Source organism: Caretta caretta, chromosome 10 (assembly GCF_965140235.1).
Source record: "Caretta caretta isolate rCarCar2 chromosome 10, rCarCar1.hap1, whole genome shotgun sequence".
Lineage (NCBI taxonomy): Eukaryota > Metazoa > Chordata > Testudines > Cheloniidae > Caretta > Caretta caretta.
Window position 1 is genome coordinate 35974306 of NC_134215.1, and position 21207 is coordinate 35995512.

At 45.8% G+C, this 21207-nt stretch overlaps 1 protein-coding gene across 3 annotated transcripts in view; it reads left to right on the forward strand.

The window, feature by feature from the left end:
* Positions 1–21207, forward strand: part of RAB40C (RAB40C, member RAS oncogene family) — a 68070-nt gene that overhangs the window by 17310 nt on the left and 29553 nt on the right. Inside the window, exons 3-5 of one of the 3 annotated variants that reach the window (XM_048866789.2) lie at positions 13248–13757; positions 14422–14538; positions 18707–18767. In XM_048866789.2, the coding sequence (XP_048722746.1) occupies positions 13248–13757; positions 14422–14538; positions 18707–18767 (688 nt within the window). The remainder of the gene's footprint in view (positions 1–13247; positions 13758–14421; positions 14539–18706; positions 18768–21207) is intronic. The other 2 variants (XM_048866790.2, XM_048866791.2) reach the window with 2 other exon arrangements.

Sequence of the window (21207 nt, forward strand, 5' to 3'; positions counted from 1 at the left end):
CAGAAAGTCCCCATAACAGCAGACATCGCTTCCTGTTGTTCATTGCATGCCTCTCTGACTCCATGGGGAACAGCCATCTTTTCAAAGCAGCCCTCTGTTACAGCTTCCACTTCCTTGTGGAATACAGTCATTATGCAGGAAAATGGTTCCCAGGTGGCTTCTGCCTGCTGTAGAGTATCAAATTAAAGGATTTGTGGGGACTGTGATCATTCCATATAGATGACATGTGAAATACTGATTGATTGCTCTCATTTTTGTTGCATGTATAATCTTGCACCTCTTCTTACCCACCCCACTTAATACATACTTATTGGAGCATCTTTAATGCTGGACATGATAGAGAAGCTGGGGCCAGGACTGCTTCTTGGGGATCAGCCAGTCTGTGGCTTTTTGTAGACCAGCTCTGCTTTGAGCATCTCAGTTCCTGGGTGTTTGGAATTATTGCTACCACAGGGATGGGCAAACTTTTTGGCCCGAGGGCCACAGTGGTGTCGCAAAACTATATATAGAGGGCCGCGTAGGGAATGCTGTGCCTCCCCAAACAGCCTGGCCCCCGACCCTATCCACCCCCTACCACTTCCTGTCCCTTAACTGCCCTCTCTTGGGACCTCCCGCCCCTAACCGCCCCCCAAGGCCCCACCCCCTGACAGGCCCCCTGGGGCCCCATGCTTATCCAACCCCCCTGTCCCCCATCCCCTGAACCCTATCCACACCTCCACCCCTTGACAGGCCCCCCAGGACTCCCATGCTTATCCAACCCCCCCAGCTACCACCACCAGGACCTCCGCCCCATCCAACCGCCCCCTGGCTCCCTTACAAGGCCGATCAGAGCAGCATGTCTGGCAGCCGTGCCATCTGGCCAGAGCTAGACACGCTGCCACTCTCCCTGGCAGGAGCACGCAGCTCCCCCACCCAGAGTGCTGCCCTCATGGCGTAGCTGCAGGGGAGGGGGAACAGCAGGGGGAGGGACTACTGCTGAAGGTCACTCACCTAACTTAAAGTTTTGGATGAACAGTCTCTGAATTTTGCTCTGTCATCCAGAACATGGGTCAATATGTGGCATAAGGAGTCTGTCACTGTGTGAAAAGCATAATTAGCTGGTGGAACTGATAGCCATAAGATAGTCCAATATTTCAGCACAGTTCCACATAATGGGTTAGACACTTTGTGGATAATGAGAACCTCTGCTGTTGCATGAGAATTAAAAATAAGGGATATAAACACTCATGCTTCAGAGCATAAGCTAGTTAAGTGGAGAGATGAAGTAACACCTTTCCTTGTGTGCGAATATTCCTTTTTGGGTTTCTTGCTCTTCTCTCTGACGTGTCTAATATTGGCCGCTTGTAGGGTACTGGACTAGACAGCCCATTGGTCTGATCCACTATAGCATTTTCTGTGTCCCTAAGCAGAGCCATTTTACGGCATTACATATAAAACTCACTCAAATTCTGTAAGCTGCGAAAATGCCTTTTTAAATTACCCTTTCATGTTAGAAAGAGCCTTCTGAACCCAGGTGTGTAAATGTCACCTATTATATCCACTCTGTCCCTCTGCCATCAGCTATGAATTAGAGAAGTCTGTGACCAGATTACTTAATATGAATTAGTCCTGAGCAGCCAGTAAAGTGCTCCTATTGAGGATCAAGTATTTAAATTTGCTTTTGGAACTTGTCACTCAGTTGCAAGGCCTATGAACAAGACTGGCTTGGAGTGAAGATACCATCAGTTTGTTAATAAGGCAAAGTCGTTGGCTTTATGAAAGCCCATCCAGAACATCACCTTTGCTACAAGTCTGACCTTCAAATAACCTTGCTGCTCTTACACACACTAGTGAAACTCTGTCCTTAACATCTGAAAAGCAATAGATTGTAAAGCACTTGGGAATATTTACCTACCAGATTGCCAGCTTGCTTGACTGAACATTCCTAACATTGCAAGCTCTGAACAGAAGGCATCTCCTGCATTTGATACATTCTGTTAACAGACCTTCACAATGGTGCTGCACCTGCAAGAAACACTCAACATGCTCTATATTGAAAAATCAGTTGCTTTCTCAAAAAAGAAAAGGAGGATTTGTGGCACCTTAGAGATTAACAAATGTATTTGTGCCACAAGTACTCCTTTTTGCGGATACAGACTAACACGGCTGCTACTCTGAAACTTGCTTTCTCAAAGGTCACCTCTTTCACAGCTCATCGAGAGAGAATCGCACAGCCTTCCTTTTCTGGTCCTCATCTTGATTATGCTCTGCTTGACACTGGCACGACAATGCAAAACAAGGTAGCCTCCAAGCACCACACAGTAATTCTAAGGCTAATACTTTGTAACCTCTAGTTCTTGGAATCTGAATAAAAGGCAGAGATGAATTTGTGGAGAGTTTATCCCTGGTTGCTCTATAATTTGCATTGGACAGAAAATAGTTAAATATAGCCTACATTAAAGCAGAAATTTAAAACTGAGAACAAGTGACTGCTACAGTGCTGTAGCCTTTTAGATATGCAGGAGGAGCTAGTTTAGATGAAGTGTTTGTTTTTTAATAAGTACTCCTGTGGGAAAGGAGGGGAGGGAATTTTCAGCTGCTTGAATCTAGTGCATACAGTAAACATACATTTCCCGAAGGATTCTGCCGAGGCATAGTACACCTCTCAAATGCGAGCAAATATGCCTTTTGTTCATTCCATCAATTGCTTGAGCTGCACACAGATTCCTTGCTCAAGTGATTTATTCCCAATTAGTGACAATATTTTCAGAAATCTGAAGGAAAAGATCTAGGTTGTAACTCTCTCTGAAAATGTAAAATTGTTCCCTCCTGTACACTTACTAATATATTCTCCAGTCCATTGTTTAAATGTCTCAAGAGACTGGTCTTCCACTCCTGACCTTAAGTACAGTCTAATCAATTTCACTGTTGGATAGCTGTAAAAACTTCCTAACCTAAATTCATGTTTCTTAATTTCATCCAATTATTCCTAGTTAATTCCCATTGGATCACCTCAATTTCCTCTTTTCTCAATGTTTACATGATTCAGATAGTTGGAGTTCAATGTCAATCTCTTCTTCCTCACTCCTCCAACTCCCAAATTGACCAGGAACCGAAGTGTGTATCATTAGCTCTTCTAATCTAGTCTCATTCATCAGCCCCGTCTCCTGACTTTTGTTCTTTTCTGAATTCCCTTAAATTTGTCAGCCTTTTTGGTAATGTGGTACATAGAACTGAATGCAGTATTCCAAATGCTCTTGCTCCAGAGCCATGTGTGGTAGAAGCAGGATTTGTCAAACCCTTTCATGGACCATATAGTGTCATCTGGTCTTATGGCTGCTTCCACTCCCATTTGCAATCAGATGGCCTGCCGCTTTTCCTGTTCACTGTCAAATCATAACATTTGTGACAACTACAAAAACTACTTACAGGGAAAAGTTACATCAAGAAAGTATATGTGTGGCTGCTTTAGTGCACTAAAGTGTCCCTTCTATAATCTCCCAGGTGTGCTCTATCTGTACTGGAAACCAGGAGATTTTTTTACCATGTGGCCAGCCAGTTTCCCATGGATTACCAGTTGTCCACAGTTTAGGAAACTGTCTTAACTCCCTGCTTCATGACATTCCAATGGGGCCCAAAATTGCATTGGCTTCTTTCTTGCTGTCCCACATCTAACATGCTCGCTGTTGTTCTTCCTTGTTTTTTGGACTCTAGGGCTAGAAATTAGGTTTTTCTCTCCCATAGAATCTTTGAAATTGCAAGCCACGAGACATGGAAAGTATTTCTTCCAAAAATGTGACTCATCTACTTTCTGTTCATATTTCCCTAGCTGCCCTCTTGTATGTGTCCTCCCTGAGACTGACAGTATCTCCCAGTTAAGGATGTGAATTTTAGTAACATTTCAGATATTCATGAAAACTTCAGTAGAGATCTAACTCAAATCCCTGTTTGTGCCCCACTTAGCACTTCCCCCAACTTGATACATCGCTACTTTTTTACAGTTGTACTGCAAGTTTTGACTCCATAAAGAAATTTTTGTAACACTATCAAATCTATATAATGTTCCTTTTAACCTCTAATTCTGTTCAGGTCCGGTGATGGTAATGGGAGAACTGTCAAGGCTTACTGATTATACACCTGTCCTTACTGATCACAATTCCATTGACTAGAAGTTCAGAGACTTTCCCATTTGTTTCATTGTATGGTGCGTACCTCAAAGAGTTTACCCTTATACAGATGTATTCTGTGAATATATTCCTTGTAGTGATGAATTCAGATAGCTTTTGGTCACTGGTAGCAATTTTCCATGCGACTCTGAATCAGTTCTTCCTTGTAAGAAAGAAATAGATCCAGGATCGCTTATCCTTTGTGATCCAGAAAATATGGAATCCCAAAGTTCTGTGTCATTTAGCTCTTTACATGTTTGATTGTATGTTAACATGGTTGGGTATCTGAGTAGGTTTAAAACAAAACAGAGGAAATAAAACATAACTAAGGATTTCTGGACCAAACTCTCCAGTAACCATTCTTCTTCCAGTGCTAATGGTCTGTACCAAGGACCCACAGTCACTTTTATTTTCATACCTTCCTGAGAATTTCCCCATACTCTGACCTGCAGTATAGTAGCTCATTGGCATTGTAAATATTAATAACATAACTATCCTGTCTAAGCAAAGTTCAGACAGACAAGGTGGGTGAGGTAATATCTTTTATTGGACCAACTTCTGTTGGGGAGAGCTCTTTGAGAAGTTGGTCCAATAAAAGATATTACCTCACCCACCTTCTCTCTAATAACTGACCTTGGCTCCCAGGATATCTATATTCTTCTTACCCAGTGTCTCTTCCTCCTTTTGCAGCAGAGCACTGTCACAGCATCTCTTGTTTCCTCTTGTGACTGAGACTACTAGATGGATTGTGAGGCAAGGATAATACATCCCAGTGCATCTGATTCCTTCTCCAGAGGCTCAGTGGGCTTGCCACATGTTGTTCATTAGGATTTGCCAGCTGAGAGTCCAAATCCATTCCAGTAGCTGTCTCTAGAGTCCTGGAGTCATGCACCTTCTGCTCTAATTATGTCTGCTGTTTAAACAGCAATCTGCTAGTTCTAGAGAGCCATATGAGCGAGACTAGGTTACAGAATTCTACTTAGCTTACCTTATTTCCCATCTGCTTACTGATGCACTAAAAGGGGTCGTCCTTTGCTCTTCTAAGGAGGGTAGAACAATGAAGCTTTAAAATGTTGATCCTATATAGGATAAAGTCAAATAAGCCAATTAACTTTTTTCTCCTTGATTTCTAACTGAGCCAAAATGAATAATAGTTTATTTATGAAGTTGAACAATTCTTATTTTGCAGATTGTGTCTTTGTATAACATTTTGAAATCTACTGTTGAAAAGTGATATGTAAGAGCTAGGCTTTTTATTTTTAATGAATTTTAGCAGAGATGTTTTGGTTTTGGCTTTTTTGCTAGTGCAAAAATTTTATTAAATTAAACTACTATGAAGACCAGATTCACCAGCCCCTGAGTGGTAAAAAGCATGTATGTGAATATATGTAACAAAGCATTTCAGATCAACGTACAATTCATGCAACAAATATACATTCCCCAGCAACAAATGACTTAAGAATTTCTGGGAAGAAAGCAAGCATATGTTAAAGCTATAAATAACCCAATACAAGGAGGGTTGGTTTGTGTCTTTGGGGTGGGGTTTTGGGGATTATTTTCTTTGGTCCAGAACATCACAATGGCTAAGAGTCTCTCCAGGCCCAGGCTTATGGATAGATAAGCTATAAAGCTTTTTCCATTTTGCTCAAAGAAATTTCAGGCTATGGCAGCATTCAAACAACTGTGCTAGAACTGTTTATTACAGTGTTTTGTAGACTACTTATAGGCAGTGTGGTCCTGTAGATAAAGCATGGAGACCACTGTTCATCGTCTAGCTAAGCGATGGCATCTTCAGTGGCGTGATGCAGTTCTTCTAGGCCACCGTGGACCCTAGTCGTCAGGCATTCATCGACACTGTGCGTCATCGCCTGTACTGCACCACAACTGCACAAAGGGCTGTCACGAAAGCCCTAGCGATACTGGTTGGCTGCACGGAGACCTTGCCTGGTCCAAAGCCTGTTCAACAGGGACCATTGGCGATGGGGCAGGTCAAAACCAGGCGGGCAAATTGTGGGGTTGGCGACAAGGGACTGGTTGGGGATTATGTTTACTCTGAGCTTGTCTAAGTCACTTTACCTCTGTGCATGTTTCCCCATCGGCAAAATTATATTTGCCCTCCTCTGTAAACATGCTGTGTAGATATAAGCGGGAAGTATTACCTAGGGCTCTTAGCCTTTAGGGGCTGGCTTAGCACAGCCCTTGAGGGAGGGAAGAACAATCTGTTCACATTGATCCAAAAAAAGCACTATCATGGTGCTAGTAACAGTCATCTTTAAACAGGGATATAGGGTCATTCTTTTTCCATTGTGAATAGGGCTTCCAGTATGATGTACAAAGGAGAAAAAGGGCATGCACTCATTTCTACTGCTCTGGCCATAGACTTGGACAAAAACCTTTTCAGTCCTAAAAGTTTAATCTGATTTCTTTTAAAGGGAAGAGGATCCTTGCCAGGTCCCTGTCATGAGAACCAGTAAAAGGCGCAACTTCAATTCAACAACAACAAAAAAAGGTGGTAGTTCACCTTTTAAAGCGTCCAAAGTTTTAAAAACAAAAACAAGACCTTCTGTTCTTCTGAGCAAATACTGGGCTGAGAGCAGTGAGTATTTACAGGGACCGTCAACTAAAATATTTTTTAACTGAGTAAAAGAATCTGATTTGATAGTGCACCTATTCAGTATTCTGGCTGGAGTTGATTTTTCTTTTTTTAAGGGACAGGTGTGTGTGCATTCACGCTTCCCTACTGATCTATTTAAAGATATTTTGAACAAGGGAGAGAGGATGGGCCCGGGAGCATACACCCTCTCTGTCTCCACCACCACCATCCTGCTCTGTGCACATACATGCCTGAGGCCTGTTGGCTGCAGCAGCAAGCCAAACCAAACTCTCTTGAAGGGCCTGGTAAAAGTACGTCCATTAGCATGCACAGCTGTGGAGATGTAACTGGCAATCAAAACCAGAGATACTTATTAAGTGTTGCCAAATGCATGGCATTTTAAGTCTTGGAGTTAACACTGGCAGGTACACAATTTTATTTTGGAAGTGTAATTCTTCAAAAGTTGATGTCCCTTTTACTATCAAGGGTCCTGTGTTCAGTTTTGGTATGTTGGTCAGAGAATCCTGCAATGTATGACTGATCCCGCTCTCCTGAAGGTGGCTGCATTTTCCCATGAAAAATGCTGGCTTTAACTTTCCTTATAGCTAATGGCTGTTCTTATCACAGACAAACCAAAAGAAATCACATGGGTTTGGAATCCTTTAGGAGCAGGGTCTGAAAGCTTCCATAATACTGGTAATCCCTGGTCCACCTAAAAGTGCATCAGGGATTCAAAATTTACTAGTCAAAGGGGAGGAATTAGGGTTGCCAACTTTCTAATTGCACAGAACTGAACACCTTTGCCTTGCCTTGCCCTGCCCCTTCTCTGAGTCCCCTCCTCCCCCCCCCCCCCATTCCATCCCCACTCCCTCAGTCACTTTCACGGGGCTGGGGTGTGGGAGGGGGTGAGGGCTCCGGCTGGGGCAGGGGGGTGGGATGAGGGAGCGGGTAGGCTCTGGGGTGGGGCCAGAAATGAGGGGTTCAGGAGCGGGAGGGGGCTCTGGCCTGGAGCCAAGGGGTTTGGACCGCAGGAGCGGGCTCAGGGCTGGGGCAGGGCATTGGTGCAGGAGGGGGTTCAGGGTGCGGGCTGCAGTCGGGCAGTGCTTACTTAGATGGCTCCCGGTTGGCGGTGCAGCAGGGCTAAGGCAGGCTTCCTGGCTCCACGTGGCTCCCAGAAGCAGCTGACATGTCCAGCTCCTAGGCACTGGGGCGGCTAGGCAGCTCTGTGCAGTGTATGGTGTGAGCTGCCTGTGCCAGCAGGCACCACCCGTGCAGCTCCTATTGGCTGCAGTTCCCGGACAATGGGAGTTGCGGAGCTGGCGCTTGGGGCAGAGCCAGTGCATAAAGCTTCCCTGATCACCTCTGCGCCTAGGGGCCACAGGGACATGCCGGCAGCTTCTGGGACCCATATGGAGCCGGGGCAGGCAGGCAGCCTGCCTTAGCCCCGCTGTACCACCAACTGGACTTTTAACGGCCCAGTCAGCAGTGCTCACCAGAACCACCAGGGTCCCTTTTCGACCAGACATTCCGGTCGAAAACCAGATGCCTGGCAACCATAGGAGGAATGTGTCTAATATGGTGGTCTTTCACCTTCAGTTACAGCGTCTTATGCCAAATAGTTTTAGTTACTTACAAAATTTCAAGTGTCTAACGGGCTGTAGTTGACTTAGAAAGATAGCAGAAGAGCTAGCATGCACTCTGGCCTAGAGACAACAGCTCACACTGGTTTTTCAGGCTTCATCCATTGCAACATGTCCAAAATATTTCCAACAAGGTATTAAGTGATCTTATCCTCAACCAATAAAAAGATATAAGCCTTACATCAGAATATATTTTTCTTGGTATTGTGCATCCTGAGGGTAGGAAAAGGCTACCTAGCAGCCACAGCTATCGGACTGTTTCGTAGATATTGCATATGCCACAATAGTAGCAAGTATGGGGCTTGTTAGTAGATATGTTCGGCATGGAATCAAAACTAGTTCTGGCTAACCTATGAGACACCTATTTCAAAATGAGCTGTAGTGTGCTACTGATAGACTGTACGTTCAAAGGGGGGGAAACTCTGTAACCACAGTTTAACTCTCTGCGAAATCAATTTCAAACTTTCTTTAGAAGCTGACCAGTTAAGATCAGCCCTCCTCTAGACCCGTCGGCATGGCTGAGCAGTAGGTTGTTGCATTGCCAAAACTTTCTGTGCGACAGTGGCATCTAGTGGCAGATGAACATGAAAATACTGTGTCCTGACTCATCTCTCAGTTGCAAAATCAATGGGACAAAAAGAAAAGCATAACCCTGCACACTTGAACTGTGGATCTGTTGTAGCAAATGTGCAGCGAATCAAGCATGACTCCACCTGGCTCACTTGTCTGGTCTAGCCTGATGCTTTCAATGGGGAGCAAACGCCTGGTAGCTGTAGTTGGACACATACTGCCGAAGGGAACACCTCTGCTCTAATAGGATTAAAACGTGTATAATCTTTTAAAAATTAAAATGGTAACTGTTGAGTTGAGTGAGCGTGATGTGTGTCTCGGTTTCAGACGGGAATGCGGTAGTACATACGGGTACGTGTATGGAACAGGGCTGCAGATTCCAAAACCTTAAAGGAGTGTTCTGCTCTGTTGTGCACTAGTGAGACTTTAGATTACTGCTGCAAGGCTGTGTCAGTACCAGTCTAGCAATTCCCCTTTCCTGCAATGGCTGACATGTGGACTCTGTCAGTTATTCAGCTGTATGACCCATCTGCTGCCTCTGGTTGATGGTTTCTCTAAAAACAAATAATAAAGTACAGATGGGTGGGTCCTGCACCTGGCTGTGGCAGTGTTGCAAGATAGGACTTCGGGTGCCTCTGCCATGACTGTAACTCCCAGGAGCAGTAAGGGATACCCATGGATTTGATGGGGCTGCCAGTGTTCCTGCACGGTCGTATGAGCATTAGCCTCCCGCCAGCCCAGCAGGAAGCTGCAGACATATGCAGCATACTGCTCGAACAGACTGAGCTACCTACAACAAGGGCATGAAAGGCACAATCTTGCAGGCTAACGCTCTTGAAGGAATCTTTAGTCCTGTAGGCCAGACCTATACAGCTCTGTGCAGATGTATATGTTTTTCCAAATGACACCTCTGAAATGTTGCAATTGCATGTAACATATATATTCCTCCACCCCCACCAACAATGATCAGGTACCTTTAGATTGGTGTTGATACAGGATGCGGAAATTTTGTGACTGCCAGTCATGATTAGTGATAAGGTCAGCAAGAGCACTTGAAACTATGCAAGCTGTAGTGGTGGTTCAGTTTACTAAGACTCAAGTTACCAGTTAGTATTTAGACACCAATATATTTTAATAGAAAAGTCTAGCAGATATAGAAGTGTCTTGATTTTGACTTGGTCTAATACAAATTCCTGGCTTCTCAAACTTGCAGGGTGCTGTGATAGTGGTCAATGGGTGTGGCTGGTATGTAACACTAAATGCAATTTCCCTTTCCAGCACTTAAATACCAAGGAATAAGCACCACAGGAAAATATATGGGCTGCCTTTAGGAGTTAACTAAACTGTTGTAAACAGAAATTATGGGCAGCTGCCTGAACCTTTAACTCTTTAACTGAACCTTTTAACTCTGCAGAGTTGGAGGCAGACTTGATACTTTCCTTGCTGTGTACCATTGCATAAGACATTTAAAATTTAACTGAGCAAAGCACTAGAAATACTCTAGGGACCCTTCCTCAGTTGGCAGGAAATGGGACTCCATCACCTAAAAAGAGAGGAAACGTTCAGATGTCTGGTCTGATTCTATTTTAGTACAGTCTTAGGAGAATGCTATCATATTTTTCACCAGCCAGATCTCTGTTACACACTTAATTTTTCTATTTTACTTGTTTTAATGACTGAGACTGTCATTTGCCTAGAGTCAGGCTTAGTGGGAGCAGGTGCTCTTAGCTTCTGCTACACAGCTTTGCCAATGTACCTCTATCATGGCCCACTCTTTCTATTGTCTGCTTGAGTGAGGCCCAGACTGCCAGCTGTGTCTTAGCAGTGTCTGATTTAGTCATGTGGTAAGAGGCCTGCTGGGAGGGAGGGGGGTAGGCTAAAGTGAAACCCCCAAACTCACTCATTTGAACAAAGGCTTTGAGATGAAGGGCTACTGCTTTAACCCTCTGCCTCTATCTAGGCATCTAACACACCTATGTCTGAAGTAGGAGTGCAAGAGGCTGCTAGGTAACCTCCTGATAGAGATGTTTGCCCATTGCTTAATGCTTTTATTGTAAATGTGCTCAGGCCCAAAGACCTTCTCTTAGTCTGTTTTGATTCTTTAAAGTACACAGACTGTTTTTACATAGAACTGCAGCAAGTGCTGGTGCTATGACTAACCAGCATAAATTCACAACAGGGTAATTGCTGCCTGTTCAGGATGTACTAGGAATTTTTTTTTTCATGTACAGAGTAGGCGCCTAATGAAAGTGGAGGCTACATATAGCGCTTTTTCTTCCTTTAATGGGCTTGTATTTTTGCTGTTTGTATTCGAGCCTGCGTATTCCACCCTCCCTGAACCAATCAAGCACTGCTAGCTTTTAAAAGAAACAATAGCCAAGTGATTAGTTTCACCCTGGCAAAGGTATTTTGGAAACACATGGCCTTTGCACCCATAAGAGTATGCTGCTATTCCCTGTAGTCAGCTTGGTTTAGCACTTTTACAAGTGTTCCATTAATGCAATTGAATGCTGGCACAGAGGGCTTTCCGTCTGAGTGCTTTCCTCATGCAAAGAGCTGTGGCGCATGAAAAACAGCAGGGCACCTCTGTATGGAGCAGAGCCTCCAGGGGCATTACAGCTGAAACAAGGCAGCATTCTTAATTAGTTCTGTCCCCCAACAGAACCCCCTCAGAGTAATGCTGTGTCTGGGATGGTCAGTGTTCCATTAAGGGATATTTGGTAGGATGTTTTCTTACAGTGTCTGTCCTTTATGGGCGGGAGCAAGCTTTCACCAGCATTAATGCAGTGGGACTGGACTGACAGTTCTCAAGTAGCGTGTGGACTGGGACTCGAGAGATCTTTATCTATGGAAGTAAATCCAGATCAGTAGCTTGTCTCCAGGTGAAGCTAAAATATAAACTGTATGTACTGTGTGGTTAAGTACTGGAAATAGTTGGAATTCAAGATAATTATCTTTATGGCTTTTTATAGCCCCCCAATCAGCGCTCAAATCTAACTTTTCATCAGCAGAAGTCTGATGGGGGGGGGGGGAATGCTTTATTGACCAAACTTGTGGCTATTAATAGGTTATCAGGGAAGGACTTTTGTTCCAGGAGAGAGGAAATGCACTTGGTAACTTGACAGCTGGCTGTTTTTTAATTCCAGACTTGAGAAATCTAGCTGGAGGGGAAGAAAGGCTGAGCCCTAACATGGTAGGTTCTGTCTATGAAGATGGCACTCTGCTTGGTTAAACAGGGTTGGACTGTAGCCTAAGCTCTCTTTACAGTGCTGCCACTGGGAATGTAAACTTCACTACCCTCCAGGCTCCCTAAATCCAGAGCACTGAAGAGCAGCAAGTTGGCTCCCTCCACACCTGAAACCAGCTGGCTTTGTGGGATGCACTCTGTTCCCCACATACCTGTGGTGTGATGAACAGCATGTTGGCTAGTTTTAAAGGGGAGGGGTGTGCTCACTGGGAATGTTGTAGCCTTTTCCATTCAAATACTTTGGAAGGAGATTCAGCTTCCTCTAAAACTGAGGGACACGGCAAGCAGACTGACTCCCTGATCTTTAACAAAAATCCTTGTTTATCCAAAAGTTTTCAAACGTCTTCACATAAATGGGACTTAACTGTTAAACATGGTCTATGTCAGGAACTTTTTGGGTATTTCTATGCTGTTGAGCCTATGGCTCAATAGAATTCTGGTTCAGATTTTTAGCAACATTTATAAACTACGTCCTACTTCAGACTGATCCTTTTCCAAGCATTTCTAGAGGAAGAGTGCTCATTGCCCTACTTGACCAAAGTAGCATACGAGTCGCATGGTTCATCTTAGACTAACAACTTTCACTGCCAAGTGACTAAACTATGAAGAGTTTAAACAATGTGTTGTAGTCTAAGGGCTTGGCTACACTTCCAAGTTAGAGTGCATTAAAGGAGTGCATTTACCAAGCGCACTAGCTCACTACCCGTCCACACTGGCAAGGCATGTAGAGTGCTCTGACTCTGCAGCTGAAGCGCTCCTGGTACTCCACCTCGGTGAGTGGAATAACATTTGGTGTGCCCCCGCTGGAGCACCGTGGCACCAGTGTGGACACCCTGGTCTGTTAGTGTGCTCTGATCAGCCCCCATAAGTGTCCCACAATGCGTGTTCTAGCCACTCTGGTCATCACTTTGAATTCTACTGCCCTGCCCTCAGGTGACCAACCGTCAGACTTGCCCTTTAAATTCTCTGGGAATTTTGAAAATTCCCTTCCTGTTTGCTCAGCCAGCCTTGGAGTGCTCTCAGCGAATCTTACCCGGTGACTATGCCTCCAGTCACCAGGCGATCCCCAGTATGGAGCAATGGTGAGCTGATGGACCTCATCAGTGTTTGCGGGGAGGAAGCTGTCCAGTCCCAGCTGCGCTCCAGCCATAGGAATTATGATACCTTCGGTCAGATATCAAGGGACAAGATGGAAAGGGGCCATGACCGGGACGCACTGCAGTGCAGGATTAAAGTGAAGGAGCTGCGGAATGCCTACCGTGAGGCAAACCGCTGCTCCGGTGCTGCCCCTTCGACCTGCCATTTCTACAAAGAGCTGGATGCGATACATGGGGGTGACCCCACCTCCACTCCGAGGACCACCATCGACACTTCAGAGTCCAGTGCAACAAGGCAGGGGGAGGAGGAGGAGCAGCAAAGCGGGAGCGAGGGTGCTGAGATGGAGGAAGACACCCCGGAATCCCTAGATGCATGCAGCCAGCAGCTGTTCTCAAGCCAGGAGGAAGGTAGCCAGTCATGGTGGCCGGTGCTTGTGGAAGGACAAACACCAGAGGAGGTTCCCGGTAAGCAGCTTTTATTTTGGGAAGGAAGTTATTCGGTGCGGGCTCTTGGGGCGAGGAGAGTTTGGGCTGCATGCATGCCTAGATGCAAAATAGGGTGTTGATGTGCTCTCTCACATCGCGGTAATTGGCCTCAGTGATCTCTTCAAAGGTCTCATCCAGAACGTGGGCAATGCACTTGCGCAGGTTTCTCGGGAGAGCCACTGTGGTCCTTAGCCTTACTGGGACAACTTGTCTACACCACTGTGCCATGAGTGGTGGGGGGACAATTACTGCACACAGGCAAGCTGCATCTGGGCCAGGGCGGAAGCCACACTGCAGTAGAAGACCCTCCCTTGCTTCCCAGGTCACCCTCAGCAGCAAGATATCTTCCAGGACAAACTCCTGTGGAAAATGTGGGGACAGTGTTCAGTATAGGGGCCCCCTGCCGTTGTTGGCTCTCCCCAAGGCACAGAAACCCAGAGGACAGTACAGCCGTGAAACAATCACCAGCACCAGTCACGCTTGACCCTGTGCTTACTCACCATTTTGTGAGTTGTGTGCTCGCTTTGGAACGGGCAAATTATGCTATTGTGTAGACTGTGCTTGCCCTTAAGTACAAGGAATCATTGCTCTGTCTGGTGTGAAGAATGCTGCCTCTGTTAAGTGTTGCATTTTGCCTTTACAGATGCAACCTTGAGATCTCATCCATCCATGTTATCACCGGCTGAAAGACTCGAAAGACTCAGAAAGAGGCCACGTAGAAGCAAGGAAGACATGTTGCATGGAGTAATGCAGCATTCAGGTAATGAAAATCGAAAAGTGCAGGAGTGGCGGGACAGTGATAGGCGGATCTGCCAGCAGAATGAGGAGCACCGGCACAAAAGCGCGGTACTTCGGCAGCAAAGCATGGATCAGCTGATAAGCATAATGGAGCGCCAAGCGGACTCTATCCCAGCGCTCGGAGCCATGCAGGCTGAGCACTACCCCTCCCCCCCACCCACAGCCCTTGTCCCAAAACTCTTTCCCTTGTGCACCCATGTCGCCTCCTACCCACTTTCCCCAACATCCGGGTTCTTACTGCCACCAACTGCCTCCAACACCTGTAGCTTCACCACCCAGCCTTGAAAACTACGACCGTTACCCACTGCACTCAACCCCCATCACCATGCAGTATAACATCCTGAAGTGTAGCACTCATTGCACAGCACTCCAGACAGAAAGTCTGAGTATGAGAACAGGACATACAGAAACTTGTGATTGTACCGTTACCCACTCCACCCCCTTGCCCTTTCTGTTTCCCAAGCAGTTTTTTATTTTCAATAAATGGATTTTCTTTTCAATAAATGGATTTTTTTTTGGCTTTGAAAACATTCTTTATTATTACATAAAGTAAAGGATACTTTAGCCCAGGAAAGAAACAGGCATTGCAAGTCAGCATAGCAAACACAGATTCCTACTAATATTGGAACCACTGCACTTCACTCCTGTGCAGGGCACCAGACATTACTGGTGGCTTTCAGGCTCAAATTGCTCCCTCAAGGCATCCCTAATCCTTGCAGCCCTGCGCTGGGCCCCTCTAATAGCCCTGCTCTCTGGCTGTTCAAATTCAGCCTCCAGGTGTTAAACCTCAGAGTTCCATGCCTGAGTGAATTGTTTGCCCTTCCCTTCACAAATATTATGGAGGGTACAGCACGCGGATATAACTGCGGGGATGCTGTCATCGGCCAGGTCCAGCAGCCCTTAAATGGCCAAAAGCACACACTCCACAGTCATTCTGCACCGGCTCAGCCTGTTGTTGAACTGCTCCTTGCTGCTCTCAAGGCTCCTTGTGTAGGGTTTCATGAGCCACGGCATTAAAGGGTAAGCTGGGTTTCCAAGGATCACAGTGGGCATTTAGACTTCCCCTATGGTCATCTTCTGGTCTGGGGAAAAAAGTCCCAGCTTGCAGCTTCTTGAACAGGCCAGTGTTACGAAAGATGCGTGCGTCATGCACCTTTCCAGGCAGGCCTGTGTTAATGTCAGTGAAACGCCCACGGTGGTCCACAAGCACTTGGAGAAATACCCCTTCTGATTAACATACTCGGAGGCTAGGTGGGCTGGTGTCAGAATTGGAATATGCGTGCCATCTATTTCCCCTCCGTAGTTAGGGAAACCCATTTGTGCAAAGCTGTCCACAATGTCATGCACGTTTCCCAGAGTCACGGTTGTTCTGAGCAGGATGTGATTAATGGCTCTGCAACATAATTCCAATTGTCGACTTTCCCACTCCAAACTGGTTAGCGACAAATCGGTAGCTGTCTGGAGTTGCCAGCTTCCAGATTGCAATAGCCACCCGTTTCTCCACCATCATGGCAGCTCTCAATCTCGTGTCCTTGCGCTGCAGGGTGTGGGCGAGCTCCTCACACAGTCCCATGAAAGTGGCTTTTCTCATCCGAAAGTTCTGCAGCCACTGCTCGTCATCCCAGACTTGCATGACGATGTGATCCCACCATTCATTGCTTGTTTCCCAAGCCCAAAAGCAGTGTTCCACGGTGATGAGCATGTCTGTGAATGCCACAAGCAAACTCGTGTCATATGCGTTACTCGAGTTGATATCGTTGGAGCCCTCATTGTCACTTTGGATCATAAGGAATAACTCGACTGACAAATGTGACGTGCTGGCAAGACTCATCAGCATACTCCTCAGCAGTTCAGGCTCCATTCCCGCAGACCGAAAGGGAAGACAGCGCGTGCAGTACAAAAAACTTTGAAAGATGGTGCCAAATGTGGATGGAAGCACAGGGATTGCTGGGATGCGAAGCGATGCATCACGGGGCATTGGGACAGGACCCAGAATGACCCGCCCCCTTCCCACAAGCCATAGCGCCAGAATGGGAAGAGGTGCTCTGTGGGATAGCTGCCCATAATGCACTAATTCCAATGCCGCTGCAAGTGCCACAAATGTGGCCACGTCAGTGGACTTGTTCCTGTCAGTGTGGACAGACTGCAGCGCTTTCCCTACTGTGCTCTCCGAAGGCGGGTTTAACTCAAAGCGCTCTACATCTGCAAGTGTGGCCATGCCCTAAGTCTAGGTATTGTGAACACCTCCTACTGGTGAGTTCTTAAAACTTAAACAAGGAGCAGGCAAGGTGAAATGGTATTGCAACCTGAGCAATGCATTAATAGCCTGGAAAAACACACTTCCACAGAAATCTGGGAAAGCGTAACTTTGAATTCAGCTCCCCATTGTAAGGAGTCTTGGAACAGAAGAGGTTCCTTTTTAAATGGATATCATTTTAAGACTTCATCAGTTTAAGCAAATGGAAAAGAAACATAATTCCTAGTTGCATCAGCCACCACCAGTCCCTGACATTTACAAGACTTGAGATGACTCTCCTACAGTGATCCTTTCTGCAGAAACAAAGAAGCCGTGAGGTGCTGCAATACATTTCTGACTTCTCAGCAGATTTAGCCGTAGGAGTTTTTGGACTCGCCCCTTGTGGTTTGGAGCATGGTTCTCAAACTGATTTTGATGTAATGCTGTGCGATCCTGTAGTGCGTGTTGCAGTCTCCTTATCATGACATGAATGTAGGTCAGGGTGGGCAAACGTTTTGGCCCAAGTGCCACATTGCGATTTGCAAAACTGTATGGAGGGCCGGGTAGTGAAGGCTGTGCTCCCCGCAAACAGCCTGGCCCCCGCCCCCTCCCATTCCCGACTGCCCCGCTCAGAACCTCCTACCCATTCAACCCCCTCTGCTCCTTGTCCCCTGACTACCCCCTCCCGGGATCCCACCCCCTATCCAACCCCCCTGCTCCCAGTCCCCTGACAGGCCCCCTGGGACTGCCACGCCTATCCAACCCTGTCTCTCTCCCTGTCCCCTGACAGCCCCCCCCCCCCCCCCGGGCCTCCCACGCCTATCCAACCTCCCCCATCCCCTGACCACCACCCCCTGAACCTCCTCCCCATCCAAACCTTCCTGTCCCCTGACTGCCCCCCAGGATCTCCTGCCCCTTATTCAACCTCCCCGCCCCCTTACCATGCCGCTCGGAGTGGTAGGAGCTCGCAGCCCCGTCGCCCGGCTGGAGCCAGCCATGTCACCACGCTGCCCGGGAGGAGCAGCGGGCCAGAGCGCTGGCGGCACGGTGAGGTGAGGCTGTGGGGGAGGGGGGACAATAGGGGAGGGGCCAGGGGCTAGCCTCCCAGGCTGGGAGCTCAGGGGCCAGGCAGGATGGTCCTGCGGGCTGTTGTTTGCCCACCTCTGATGTAGGTGATAAGGGAGGCGGTAACTGTTCTTCTAATACAGTGAAATTTGAGCGAGTGCCTTTGTCACTAAGTCTGACTTTTTAGTGAGATAAGAACTCATTTTTCCTGGAAGTACATTTGCAATAGTAGTTTCTCTAAGAGTATTCAATTCTGTTGCATGTTCCAGTCTCATCTTTTTGAACATAGAATCAGTCTCCATGGTGAACCTCTCAGCATCAATTTTAGATCATAGTTACACTTAGTGAAAGTTGCGGGAGGTGATGTCCTTTCGCTGAAAGGAAGACTGTTGGTTCTCAGGCTAAATAAATTAAAAGCTCCTCTGATGTAAAGTTGCCAACGCTCCAGTTAATCAGCATAAAAGCTTGAACTTAATACTCAGCACTGTCATTCAGGGTAGTGGTACAAGTCTATAAATTCCATGTAACCAGGATCTTCAGTTTTTTCTCGAAGACTGGAAGACCTGGGTACGATGAAAAGGGTTAAACATGGTTGGGGGAAGGGTAATTCTTGCATCAAAGCAAAGTGCTTTCCAGTGGAGCTACTTTAGTGATCACTCTTCTACTTCCAAGCACTCCATATGTACTTGATGCTGCTTCATTTCCGATACACTATCTTCTGCAAACCTTTGAACCATAGAACTGTCAGCAGCTGGGGAAAGTAGACTGCATGTTTGTGTCTCTAAAGACCTGCTCAGTGTTTGTTCAGCTTTTATTCGTTTCTTTGCAGGAATTGACTACAAGACCACCACTATCTTGCTGGATGGCAGAAGGGTCAAGTTGGAACTCTGGTGAGTTTACGTTTCTAAGCTATCTTGGCAGCAGGCCCAGTGTCTCCGAACATGGTGACGTCTCTGCGTGACTGAAGAGGGAATATAGATAGCTTTTGAAAGCATGCTTCAATTCACTTGTAATGCTGTAAGAAATGCTAGCCTACTGCTCGTTCCCCTTTTCATTAGAATCAGAGGAGTAGCCCTGTTAGTCTGTATCCACAAAAACAAGGAGTCCGGTGGCACCTTAAAGACTAACAGATTTATGAAGAGTTTAAACAACATTTGTGTTGTAGTCTGAGTCTAGGTATTGTGAACACCTCCTAATGGTGAGTTCTTGAAACTTTTAAACAAGGAGCAGGCAAGGGGAAATGGTTTTGCAACCTGAGTCATGCATGAATAGCCTGGAAAACACTCTTCTACAGAAATCTGGGAAAGCATAACTGAATTGAGCTCCCCATTGTAAGGAGTCTTTGAACAGAAGAGGTTCTTTTTTAAATGGATATCATTTAAAGACTTCATCAGTTTAAGCAAATGAAAAAGAAACACAATTCCTAGTTGCATCAGCCACCGCCAGTCCCTGACATTTACCTCTGACATTTACAAGACTTGATATGACAAGACAGTTTACCTAAGCTGCTTTGGTGCAATTAGTGTCCCTCTTCATCATATAACTCACATTGTAGCATTAATACAGATCCTCTTTTCAGTGTGTGACTAATGAAAATTTGGGATACATAATCAAATTTTTTTGTTAGCTGGATTCCCACACTCTAAAACTATAGTCAGCCGACACTATCTGCACATCCAGTCCCAGCAACCAGACCACCATCCTCTATTCCCAGTGTGGTCTCATTTCATCCTCCTCCAGCATGTCACCCGATTCCCACACAACCTTCCCGCGCTTAAAAAAAAAAAAAAAAATCCTTTTTCGGCTACAAATGCCTAGCTTCCCATATCACACAGGGAAAGAAGGAAAGGAACCTAGTTGTGGGGCTCCACGTCTGTTTTCAGAGAGCTGGCCCTGGATTTTGTTGGGCCCTGGCTTCCACCCTTTAGGTTAAGAGTTGGAGTGAGGGGGAACCCTATGATGAGAAGGGAACAGACCCCAAAACAAAAAGGGCATAGACTGCATTCAGTTTCTTGAACAGGGCTTACTTCAATAACATGACTCTGTAGCAGAGAACAATGAGAATGGAGAGTGATATTTGCATGAAGAGTCCTTGGTGGGCAAGTAGGAATTGCAAGACTGGATCAGACTTGTGGTCCATCTAGTCTAGTATCTTGCATCAGGGGCCTGCACCAGGTGCTTCAGAGAAACATCTAAGAACCCTGAAGCATATAGGTCTCACCCTGATCTAATAGAGATTGACTTAAGCCCTGAAGCATGAGGTTTTAATATCCTTTCCACAAATTGTGTACCATTATGAAAACACTGGATATTTGTTGTTCCTGTAAATGTTCATCTCTTTTTGAATCCTGTTAAGTTCTTGGACTCTGTGTTCTGTTGCACTGAGTTCTATAGTTCAATTACATGTGTGAAAAGATGTTTCCTTCTACTAGCTTTGAATTCCCCTTTTCATTTGATTGACTGTCCCACTGTTATGTGACAGGGAGAACAGAAGTTCCCAGTCTTCCTTTGCTGCTTATATAGATAGCAATCCCGATGTATCATGTCCCCTCTTACTCGCCATCTTTCAAAGGTAGCAGTCCTAGTCTTTTCAGTAATTCTTCAGAGGAGAATTTTCCTAGGCCTTTTGTCTTTTTCATTGTCCTTATCTGAACCCCTCTAATCCTGAAATATCTTTTTGGAGATGCAGTGAGCAGTACTGCATGCACTATGCAGATGAGGCCACACCTTTTCATTTATATAACAGCATTATTATAATCTCAGTATTAATCACCATCTTATTCCTTTTGCAATCTAATATTTTGTGTGCTTTTTTTGATGATAGCTGCACATTAAGCAGAAGTCTACATTGAGCTATCACAGTGATGCCCAGGTTCCATAATGTGACATTTCAAAGCTTAATTTGAGTGCAGTGCTGTGTTGAAACTTAAAGCACATCTGAGTCTATCAGGCAGCTGATGAGTCTGAAATTGAGTCCCTGGGAAACTTGATCCAGGGTGATCAGAATTCCCATTGCTTGTTGACGTGCACCTCCCAGATCAGTATCGAATGGACACAACAGGCCCAGAAGATCTCCCAGTGCACTGTCTGGTTAGCCTGACCTCGGATTGTACTTCAGTAGACATTGCTTAGATCACTATGCTGTGCTCCAGCATAATCTCCCAGATGTCCACAAGTGCTCATTGAAATTCTGTGTTAATGTCAAGTTTTAAATAAACTTCAAGGAATTACTTATACCTACAAATAAAGAGTTGAGGTGTTTAGTGTCTGTAACGCACCCTGTCGTGCCTGTGTGCTGCAGAATACGTTGTATTGCTGTGTGCTGTTCCC